Raw genomic sequence first — 12,179 nt, 5'->3', positions numbered from 1 at the left:
CAAGTCTACTGGGGCCATGTAGACAGATGAGTATGATATCCAGTAGCGAGTAATGAGGGGAGTAATGAGAGTAAAATCTTAGTGCGTTAGGCCAGGTTGATTTCCCTAACATGAGGAGACCTAGAACAACTGGACTTGGTTGAACTGTGGATGGCCAACACTTTTCTTCAGACAAGACCATTGCACAGACATGCTAAAGAATGAGTGTCTGTGGGCTAGAGATTTCAAAGAAGCAGGCACACACACCTTAGCAATCGGGTCCTGGTGTCTTGCACTCTTCCTGGAGGAAGTGGCCCAGATCTCGTGTGGGAGATCTACTCAGGAGGAGGAGGAAGAGGAAAACACCTAGAACAACTCAACATGGCCATGTGGATGGTGGTCTTCCTCCTCCTCCATTTCTGATGTCGAACCATTTGAAAGTGCAATAATCTTGAGCACTCATGATTGAATTTTGTCTGTGCTTTCAACACCCAGCCAGGTCCCATTGAATGGTTTCTAGCGAGGTAGCCTGTTGTACAAAAAATTGTGTTGAACTGGAAAGCAGGAAATATGAGTTCAAATCCTGCTTCAAAAGCTTATCAACCAACAGCAGATCTTCTATTTTCTTTGAGTCTATTTTTTCCTCTGTAAAACGGAGAGGGTCATCTTTGCACTGTTTTTCTTCCAAGTTAACTTTGGAGGAAAGTATATTACACATATTAATGGGCCAAGAGGCATGGGAGTAGTTATTTTTCCAAGCTTCCATCAGGCAGCTACAAGCTTTGCTCAGTAAAAAGGCAAACAAAATCCCTGGCTGGGGTTCCAGCGACTTCATTTCTTGGATCCTCCATTAACCTTCAGGGTGGCTTTGGAAAAGTCACTTAACCTCTCTAGTCTTGCTTTTGTCCATCTGTAAAATGAGGGATTGCACTAGGTGATCTCTGAGGTCTTTTCCAGCTTTGATATTCTTTGATTTCTATGATGCCAGCACCTGAGGGTGGTGAAGATCAGGAAAATGGTGATGGCTTCTAGGTGGAAAACTTTGCTCTCCCTAATAGGCCATTCCAAATCTATAGGAAGGGATCAGGAGAGTCCATTCTTCTTAGCCAAAGTGTAGATTCCTGTAGAATATCCGCTCCTTGAGGTCAGGGATGACTTCTCCTTCATGTCCTTATTTCTCCAGAATATAGGACAGTGCCTGGCACATAGTAGGCACTTACTGATGCTTGTTGAAAGGAATGAAATAGAACTGAGTAACGATGAGCTAAGGGACTGATCACTTTTTGCTCAGCCCCCCAGCCAACATACCTGGTAAGAAAAGGACTATGCTCAGTTGAGGGCTGATTTGGGGGGCCGGCTGGCTCCTGTGAAGAGCTGCATCCACTCCAGGAAGGACTCCTTCCAAAACAGGCCTAAAGAGAGACAGCAGGCAGGCAGCCAGCAAGCCACTTCTAGCACCTTTGGTCCTAGCTTCAACCAACACTGAGGCCAATGTAGGCCATGGGACCCACTGGGACTCCCTGAAAGTACAGGAGGAAATGGTGACTCAAGCAGTTTGCTGTAAACAAAACTGACGGTCAAGTTCAGCTGGCGAGGGAAGGCACTAAATAAATGTTTATTAATATCGTGTGAGATGATATATTTTGCATAGCTATATATCTGCAAGGAGAAATGCCATTAATAATAGATCTGATGGGATCTCAAGAGATCATCTGGCCTAGACAGATGGTGATCTATTTCATTTTTAAATCTCCTTTGGTTGGGGCTCAGAATTTCATCATACTAAGAGTCAAAAAGTTCAACTGTATGCCTAGTCAGGGTCCTTGGGTGCAACTTACATTATCATAGGATGTCCAAGTTGGAAGGGACCACAGAGGCCAACTCCAGTTTTTACCTGAGCAAGGTTCCCTTCCATAGCATTCCTGGTCACCCAGGGTTCACCTACAGTGATGGAGAGCTCACTACCAGGCAGTACAGTCTATTCCACATTGGGACAGCCCTAGTTGATAGGAATACCATTTGTTCATATCTCCAGACTATGTCTATTCATTTTTGTTGTCTTTAGATTTCGAGGAGATTTGGGAGAACTCTTTCATGATGACAGTACAGACTTCAAGATGATTATTCCTTTCCCTTCTCTCCCAGGCCTTATCTTCCCCAGGCTAAATGCCCTAATTTCACCAACCTTTCTTCCTTGAAACTTTTTTTTATCATGTTTGTAACTGATTTGCATTATACCTCTCTAGATTCCCCTTCTTAAAAACAAAAGCAATACACATGAGTTCTGTTTCCATTGCTGACTCCCAGACTCTCCCAACAGCCCCCTCTGCCCTCCTCTGTGTTTCTCCTCTCCTTTGGGCTGCACATATCTCTTGTCTCAGGTGGTGCTTGGAGACTAGAGAGCGGAGAGTCTTGCTTTTCCATTCCCTGCTGCATGGCCCTAGGTGAGAGGGGTGAGATTGGCAAATAGCTTGGGAATCACATTGCCTTTCAGGGAAGAGGTTTTGTCTTCTTGCACCTTCATTTGCTCCACCCCAAGATTTCCTCAAACCAGCTGGTATCCTAGTTGTTCTTGGGGCATAGTGGGCTTTTGGGGAACCTCCTAAATTACTGGGGAATGTCTGGGCCCAGAGTAGCAACTCCTGGGGATGGCTATGGCAAGGGAAGGCTCTCCCATTCCTTCAAAGGTTCATCTCATGACTCTGGGCTAGGCCTAGTATCACACCAAATGGTATTTGGGAATTTGAGACCAAAGGGCAAGGTAGGGGGATCCCCTTTTTTTGCTTTTTTTGGGTTAGTTGGGGTTAAGTAACTTGCCCGAGGTTACACAGCTAGTATTTTTGTGTGGGTGTTAAGTGTCTGAGGCTGGGTCCCATTCATTTTGATGCAGATTTTCAAGACTTCCCAAGTTGTCTAGCAAACATGGCCATTCTCCATCCTCCTGGATTTTCCCAGAATCACTCTCTAGGGTGATGGATCTGGTTGTACAGTAGGCACACTGTCCTTTGAGAGACAAGGTTTGGCAAGAGAGGGATTTCTTTGGGTTGGCTCACGTGGCTGGTATCCCTTCCCAAAGACAGGCTATGACTGCTGGCCAGCATTCAGGATGTAGTCGTGGGAATCAGACTGGCTTGCTCAGCACTCTCTCGGCCTGCTAAGAAAGAACACGACTGTCAATAAGTGCTAAAAGCCTCCCTAGACCAAGGCAAACAGCTCTTAAATGGTGGTACCATGCTTTCTCTCTCCTCTCTGCCCCAGACACTGTCACTGAAGTCAAGACGGACATCTACGTGACCAGTTTTGGCCCTGTCTCCGACACAGACATGGTGAGTACCATTTCCTGTCCAGGGAAGGTCCAGAGGGGAAATAAACATAGCAACTTGGGATACAGGTTGTGCTGAAGAGATCTTATCTCTCAGGCAATGTGCTTGGCTCCTTGCTGGTGCCATCTACCTTTCCTTAAGCCTTTGGACATACCGTGTTCCTCACTATCTCCCTGAAATTGCCTGGGTAGTGGAAAGAACATTAAACTTGAGACTCTTAAGAACTGAGTCTGCTACTTCCTAGCTATGTCATTGGGGCCAAGTTGCTTCCCAACTCTGAGCCTCAGTGGGGGTTTTTTTTCCTGTAAACTGAAAGGGTCGGATTAACGGATTTCTGAAGTCCCTTTCCAAATCTAATTCCTATGATCCTACCTGGATGAACATTTATAATACATGTGGGATATTGGTGAACCTCTGATCATATTTAATACCCATTTTATCTCTAGGAAAAAACTAAGCTATCATTTAAGTATGCATACATGGATTTATGTCAAGTAGCATTTACCCCAAATTTACAGAAATCCCAATATTTGGTAAAGCAACAACATTAAGCCATTTTTTTTTCATGCTCATAGAAAACCAGCCTTTCATCATTTTAGGATGATCAGCATTAATTGGTCATAGTATCATAGATAGAGATCTTGAAAGTATGCTAGTCTAATGCTCTCACTTCACAGAGGAGAAACTGAGGCCTAAAGGGGATAGTTGAGATTTCAGCTCAAGCCAGCAATCTTTCCACTGTACAACATGTGTAAGTACGGGGTGAGAATAGGATGCTACATTATAATCTGATGTATTCACTGAAAATATCCTTTAATCTCTAATTTTGAAGATTATATGTAAACAAAATGATTGCTTGTTAAAACTCATTTGGAAAAGATGCCTTAAAAATGTTGGGGTTTTTTCATAACCATCATTAATGTCGGTTTTACATTTGCTCCTGCCCTGCCATTCCCCCTCCACGTTACCAGGTCTTAGCTATCCTTTAATGTCCAGCCCAGGTAGCAAGGCCCCCTTGACTGCTCTAGTCCCCTTGGAATTTCTTCTTTCTCCAAAGACTTCCAGAACCTTGTACTTATTACCCACTGTGTCAGATTACTCTCCCATCATCTGTTTCATAATTGTTTGTGAATCTTCTCTTTTGAACTCTTTTTTTCTGGACCAATGTCCTAAGCTTCTCTCTAGTCTCCTGGCATTATATTGGGCATATCAGAGAAACTCACTCAATACATGTGTTTGAATACTTTCCCTTTCTATGCCAAGAGACTCCTGATCTATGAATGACTAAGGAATAGACAGCAAGCAATTGACTTGCTTCCTCTTCTTAACTCCCCTGTTCTTAGGGAGGGCCCCACCGTTCTCCCAGGCTCCGAAGCTCCTAACCTTGGGATCCTCTTTGATCCTTCCCTCTCCTTCACTCCCCACATCCAATTAGTTGCCAAGATGTCAATTTTAATCCACAACATCTCTCCAAGCTATGTCCTCCCCCCACTCACTCAGAGTTCCGGCCCTCGTCACCTCTCCAAACAATTATGACAGCCTCCTAATTGGCTTCCCTCTCTCCAGTTCAGCTTCCTCAAGCTACTAAATTAATATTCCAAAGGCACCCTATCAGTTCATTGTTCAGAAAGCTTTGCCTGTTACTTAATCCTTCTGATGCCTGGGTTCAGCCTACCTTTCCAGACCTATTTGACATTCTTCTCCTCATTCACCCTCCACACCAGTCATTTCTCAAACTCAACATTCCGTCTCCCACTTCACCTTCTCTTCTCAGAGTCTTCTCTCCGGGCCTCAGCTCAGGAGCCATCTCCTCTCCCAAACCACCCTTGATATGCCCAGCAGAAGGGATTCTTCTCTTTGCCATTTTCCTTGGTCTGCATCTCTCTTTTGCTCCTATCACACTGTACCTTGTCTGATGCTTACCTGTTTATGTGACACTGAGGCATCTTTTCCCACCTCCTCCGAATAAGGATAAGAGCTGTTTCATTTTGTGTCTTTGTATTTCCAACACCTAAGCACAAGGCCTGTGATGCAGCATGTATTTGCTAAGTGTTCTTTCCATCGTTGGATTGGGATCATTGTGTGCTTCCTTGGTGCCTGGCACAGTGTGAGGTGTTTGGAAAATCCGGCCAGAGTACCAGACACTATCCTTCCCTTCCAAGAGGTTGCTACCTTACTGGTAGGAAGCTTTCTGGAAGGAAGCCTGCTTATTTCCTGCTGGGAGTCCTGTCACCTGTACTCTGTCTAACCATTTGTAAGGACTTGAAGTTTTGCCAGGCATGCTGACCCCCACCAATCTGAAGGAGACTTCCACAATTTTCTAGCCTCCAAGTGGGGAGGGACTTCCCTTGGGCCATGTAGCTCAGAAAAGGCCAAGGGATTTCTTTTGACTTCCAGACTAGTTGCTATGAATTGGTGGCAGGGTTCATCACGAGGAAGAAACTAAAGCTACCCTTGGCATGGCATCCACGAACACCTCGGGGCATCTAGACAGCCGGCTCTGATTGCCAGACAATTTTCCTGATGACAGTTCATCGCTCCCGTTGTCTCTCTGTCTTTGCTACTCATGATTGAGCTAAGGCTACATGCTCACTCTTACAAATTGGAGGCTGTACTCTGGACAAAGAACTCTCTAGAGTTATTTTTGCTCCTCTGAAGTCTTACAATATCTCTGAGGAAATGGGGCAACTCTAGCTGGAGGGAAAGTAGAAAACACTTGTTTTAGGCTTGGCTTGGGGCTTTTTTCCTTCCTAATTTGCTATTTGGGGGTTGTAGGGGGACACTCCAAGCTCATTGATGCTCCAGAGAGGAATGACTCTTGGACTTAATTGCACTTCTCTTGCTGGCATACCTTGTTCTACATGGAAAAGTGCTCTCCTGGATCTCAGAGGGATACCTGGTCCCGCCAAAGGCAGGAGGCAATGGAGGCTGAGTGGGAACCTGACCCACTGCCATCCATCCAAAAGGCTGTGACTTGGAGGTCCCTGAAGAAAGTAGACACAAGTATTTGGCAATTAAGCAGGGTTGCTGTGAGATCAGTTTGGACCTTACAGCACACAGCTGGCTGACTGAAAGTTGTATAGACAGAAGCAAAGAATGTGGAAGGAACCTGAGAGGTGACCGAGTACAACCTATGTATCAGTAGGAATCTCTTCCACTGAATTCACGGTGAATGGACATCTAGCATCTACTTGATCAACCTTCAGTGAGGAAGAACTCACTCTATGCAGTCATAGAATCACCAACTCAAAAAAAGTCCTCTTACATAATTCCCTACAACTAGGCATTCAACTTCTACTTGAAGGCCAACAGTGAGGGATACTTACTCCCTCCTGAGGCAACCTTTTCCACTTGGCGGTAGCTCTAAGTGTTAGGAAAATTTTCCTCATACTCAAAGCCAAATCTGCCTTTCTGTAGCTTCTTTCTTCCTCCTAATTTAGCCATCTGGGGCTAAGCAGAACAAATTTACAATCTCTCTTCCATATAAATACTTGAAGACAGATCTTATACATCTCCTCTTCCCCAGTTCTGTCAGTGGATCCTCACACAGTCAGAGGTCCTACACTGTATTAGGCTCTCTTTTTCAATATCCTGAGAGAAGGTAGAAAGATGGTAGGTGAAATATCCCTTGCTTTCTTTCCTAGATAAGACTAGTGCTCCTTGGGAATGACTTTTCTGGAAGACCTAAGTGCCTGTTCCTCAATCCCAAGGAATTTCCTTCTCCTTTTCATACCAGTTCCCATTCCCATCAGGGGCTCAATACTTGATTGAAATAAAAAAAAGAGCTGGCAGAAAATCCAAAGGAAACACTGTCAGGAGAATCAGGGGCAGAGTAAGCAAGGAAGAGCTGTGGAACGTTTTCTTTAGGTATTGTAAACTGTAGGATCCTGTCCCTGAGGGGACTTGTACCACTCAAACATCTGTTAGGTAGAAAATGCCTTTTGACAGTGATCCACAGAGAGCCTCCCGGGTTACATAGGGCACCAAAGTGATGCTGTAAGTCCACAATCCAATCAGAAGCCCAACCATCTTGTTTAACAAGGAAAATAAAATGGAGGCCTGGGAAATTAGGAGGTATTAGAAACATTACCAGAGTCATTCTAGAGAACAATCAGATGACATCCATTTTCATCTGACAAGGGCTTATAAAATGGTATACAAAGTACCTGAGGACTGGAAAGGGGGAAAAATAATGCTAATTAAAAACAAGTTAGCACTGTGGCCAGGGGCCATTGCCAGGGTGCATTTGCTGGTGTCCCTGGGCGCATTTGCTGGTGTCCCTGGGCTTGACACTGATGAGCTGGCTGCCTCATGACCATTGGAGGGAAGCTGGCTTGTCAATTTCAAGCCTTCCCCTGCTCTAGGGAGAAAAAAGAAAGGGGAGGGTTTGCCTCCCCAGGGACCTCTTTGCTATTACTTTCCTTCCCTTTTTCTTTTGTTCTAATCTCTGGCACCTTGATTTAGAAGGAGGCACATGTCTTCAGAGTAGGGTTGTCCATACTTCACAATATGGCATGGACAGAGTCCCACAAGCCATGCTAGTGGGGGTGCTCTAGGGGGATGTCCACCCTGACCCCTCCAACCTCTGTTTCCTATTGACAGAATGACATCATAGATAGGGAGCTGGCACTGAAGTGAGGAAGACTAGAGATGAAATCCATATGGCCCTAGGCAAGCCATCTAAACTAGACTGGTCTCAGTTCCTACTACCCTGGGTTGTTGTGAGGATCAAATGCATGGCAGTATTTGGCAAACCTTAAGCCATTACTATGATTACTGTCATTGCCATTATTTCCTCATCTTTCAAATGGAGGTAATATTCCCTGCCTTGCTGCCCTCCAAGAGCTGATTTTGGGAGCAAAGGAGGGATCTCTGTGTGTGTGCGTATGTGCTTTGAAATCCATATGTATATACCTAGAGATATTTGAATCATCAAGAAAAAATAAGAAATGAGATTTCCAAATAAGGGAACCAGGAATGCTGGGGTGGGGGGAGGCAGGGCCAGCAGCAGTACATAACCAGGCTCTCGGAGGCTGGGGCACCAGGCCGCGTTAGAGCTGAAGCAGCACTATAATGAAACTGGCATAGCAGAGTATCTGCAGTCCTTTTCCCCCAGGAGAGAGGCTGCAGAGGTCTCTGCTATGCAGTTCCATAGCTCGGAACATAAAGAGAATGTACCCAAGACACTGTAAACTTGCATTTGCTCTCCATCCTTCTGGGGGGCCTGTTGGCTTCTAACTGTTCAGAAAGGGGCCTTACCTCTCTGTCCACCCAGGGGAGCAGGGACTGGTTTGCAGAGCCAACTTCCAGGGTTGGACTTCTGCCCAATTCTCTGCCTCTCCCATCTCAAGATAAGGTTGCTGTTGTCACCCAGCAGAATAAGGAAGGTATCCTCAGGGTCCTACAATGACCCTATTCTTAGCCATGTCACAAATAAATTGAATTTCCCTAAAACAAATCCAACAAAACTTTTTATATTCAAGAGTGTTTGTTCTGGATTTAGAAGACTTATCATTGCAGGAAAATCCATATTTCATCATGGTTCATTGTGTGCACTAAGTCAACTCTCAAGTATCTATGTAGAGATTTTCTGCTTTGTACATCACTGAACCCAGTACTCAGGCATTGACTACTCCAGGAAGCTTCCCCTGCTGTTGTGTGACCCTGAGGGAATCTCTTTCCCTTTCTGGTCTTCCCTTTCCATATCTGTAAGATGAGGAAGACTAGATACCTCATAAAGTCCCCCCCCCATCCTAGACATATGATTCCTCTAGCTGGACAATGGGAATATGAAGAGCCTCTCACTTCTAGGTGAATGTCTTTTGGAATTCCCAGCTTCCTCCAAGGCATATCTCTGAGCCATCTCCTCCAGGAGGCCTTTCCTGATCACACCCAATCATTAGTGTTCTCTTTCTTATGAAGGAACTTGGCACTTGTTTACTTATGTACCTTTTGTGCTTTCCAGTACAATGTAACCTTCTTGAGGGCAGGGACTGGTCAAAGTTCTTCTATGAATTCTTTTTGATGAGGTGACCATTGGTAAAAACCAGTCTTTGTATCTGGACCACCTGGCACAATGCCTTGTAGTAGGAATACGATAGTAGATGCTTGTTGAATTGAATTTTAATCTCTGTACCCCCCCCCACCTCAGTGTCCTGAGTAGAGTAGGCATCTGATCAATGTATGTGAAACTGAATTTGTGAATTGTTTTCATTGCCCAAGCCCTCCAGCACTCTACTCTGCAGATGAGACCTTATCTGTCACCAGAATAACAATGAGTGTTTATTTAGCACTTAATGGGCTCAGGCACCAGGGTAGGAACCAGAAATATAGAGATAAAAACCAAATAGTCCATTACCTCTAGGAGCTTAAGATCAGTGGGAGGAGGGGGGAGAGGAGGGAAGCAGGAGACAGGTACACAAGTAAGTGAATAGAAAATACCTATAAGGTAATTTGGGAGGCACTAGCTACTGGGCAGATCCCTGAGTATTGAAGGGAGAGATTGTGGGCATTGGCCATTGGAGATGGGCTGAGCTAAAAGGGGTTGGGCATATCATAATCAAAATCACAATATAGGGCATTTAGGGTTTGCCAAGTGTTTTACAGGTGCTGATGTGGATACAAACGGTGCCCTAAGGGTTAAAAGGAATACTAAGAGTTACTTTCCCAGGCCCCCGAGGGGGTTTGAGGCTCAATCAGTAGCCCATCCTCTAACTTGAGATGCTATAGCTTGAGGATGTCTTAACACCCTTTCCCCCTTATCTTGAAATACCATCCAACTTGAACCAAAAAGATTGCTTTTGTCCCCTTTATCCTGCATTCCCTATCCTGTCACTCATCTTCCTCGTCCTGTGTCATGAGTTTTCCTCACCTTGTAAGCAGCCATCTTCCTCACCTTGTTTGTACTTATCCTGTCCCTAAATCTCCAACCCCCATAAGAAACCCTAAAAATTACCTCATCATCCTGAACCTCTCTATATAAGCAGAACTCCCCAAATCTCTGGGGTCTCGTTTAACTTCCTTGCTAAGGAGGCCCGTGATGCTTTTTCATGTAAAATAAAAAGCTCCCATTGGCTAAAAGAGAAGGTCTAAGTGAATTCTTTCACATCCTCCTGCTGATCCTGAGAGATAGCTACTATTAGTACCCCCATTTTACAGACGAAGAAACTGAGGCAGAGATTGTCCCTTGCCCAGGGTCACACAGCTAGCAAGTTTCTGAGGCTGGATTTGAACACAAGTCTTCAAGTCTAGTGCTCTCTCAACTGCACCACCTAGTTTCCAGAAAGGGTAAGGCTGAGTCAACGTGTCCATAATTGCATGATCTGGGGGCAAATCTGAGTTGTTCCCGTTTGAAAAGCCATAAAGAACCCCTGAAACTAACCCAATAGATTAGTGCTGACCTGAGATAAGTGGAAGGAACAAGCATCGATTGGAATTTATGAATGAGAAATCACAAATGCTGAGAACTCAGAGCCTGGTCTTCTTTCTTTGCCTCCTCCTTTCCTTCCTAGGAGTATACCATCGATGTGTTCTTCCGGCAGACCTGGCATGATGAACGGCTCAAATTTGATGGTCCCATGAAGATCCTCCCACTCAACAACCTCCTGGCCAGTAAGATCTGGACCCCAGATACCTTCTTCCACAATGGCAAGAAGTCTGTGGCCCATAACATGACCACACCAAATAAGCTGCTGAGGCTGGTGGATAATGGGACACTTCTTTACACTATGAGGTTAGTGGATGCCGGGCAGAACTTCTCCCTCCCCAAGCCTTCAGAGACTGATACATGGAGGGGGAAAGGAAACCTTTGGTATGGGACATAGGAAGGCTTAAAGTTATGCAAAGAGCCATCCCGCCCAATCAGAAGAGCTGAGAAGGGTGACAATTGAATTTAACTCAACCAACGTTTCTTAAGCACCTAATGTGTGCTGGGACTCAGGCAAATAGTCCTTACCCTCAAGGAGCTTACATTCCCCCGGAGGGAGGGAGACAGTAGACACACAACTAAGGACATAGAAAGTATATAAGAAATTGTACAAAGTAATATCAAGAGGAAGAGGATATTAACAACTGAGGAGGGGCAGAAAACATGTAGGAGGTAGAAGGTAGCCCCTGACTGGTGTGTATCTTGAAGGAAGTTAGGCATTCTGTGAGGTCCAGGTGAGGGAGAAGCAAATTCTAAGCATGTTCTATCCAAAAGCTTGGAGGCTGGAGATGGGATTTTTTTTTATGAGGAATAGTTGGCAGGCCAGTTTGACTGGAAGAATGTGTTAATAGCTCATTTCAAAAAGCCCTTCTAGTTCTTTTTTTTTTTTTTAAAGCAGTCGGGGTTAAGTAACTTGCTCAAGGTTACACGGCCAGTTATTTCCATGTGGGGTGCTGAGTATCTGAGCCCAGATTTGATCCAGGTCATCCCGACACTGGAGCCGGTGCTCTTACTCGCTGAGCCACCTGGCTGCCCCTAAGCAATTGGGGTTAAGTAACTTGCTCAAGGTTACACGGCCAGGTGTTTCTGGGTGGGTGCTAAGTGTCTGAGCCTGGGATTCATTCGATCTCCAGGTCTTCTCAACACTGGAGCCAGTGCTCTTACTCGCTGTGCTACCTGGCCGCCCCAAGCCCTTCTAGTTCTAACTCCCACGATAAGTGGTAGAGAGGAAATAAGACTGTGGCTTTTTGTGCCCTTCCAGTGATCCTGAGGAAGGAATTTCACTTACAGGAAACCCTAGCTTTCCTGGACCCTTCAACTATGTCATCCTGGAAGAAACCTGACTCCTCAGACAGCAGATGCTTCATGGGGAAGGGGGAAAGAGAGAGACAGAGAGAGAGAGACAGAGAGAGAGAGAGAGACAGAGAGAGAGAGACAGAGAGACAGAGAGA

The 12,179-nt window shown here is 45.2% G+C and overlaps 1 protein-coding gene across 3 annotated transcripts in view; it reads left to right on the top strand.

Moving 5' to 3' along the window:
• Positions 1–12,179, top strand: part of GABRA3 (gamma-aminobutyric acid type A receptor subunit alpha3) — a 168,764-nt gene that overhangs the window by 105,823 nt on the left and 50,762 nt on the right. For all 3 annotated transcript variants that reach the window (XM_069063057.1, XM_069063058.1, XM_069063056.1), the window contains exons 4-5: positions 3,238–3,305; positions 10,814–11,034. In XM_069063057.1, coding sequence (XP_068919158.1) covers positions 3,238–3,305; positions 10,814–11,034 — 289 coding nt within the window. The remainder of the gene's footprint in view (positions 1–3,237; positions 3,306–10,813; positions 11,035–12,179) is intronic.

Source organism: Petaurus breviceps, unplaced genomic scaffold, assembly GCF_028583685.1.
Source record: "Petaurus breviceps papuanus isolate PSGF00001 unplaced genomic scaffold, PetGlider_PUasm1.0 90535, whole genome shotgun sequence".
Taxonomy (NCBI): Eukaryota; Metazoa; Chordata; class Mammalia; order Diprotodontia; family Petauridae; genus Petaurus; species Petaurus breviceps.
Note: the sequence above shows the minus strand (reverse complement) of the source record. Positions and strands in the feature narration are given on the sequence as shown.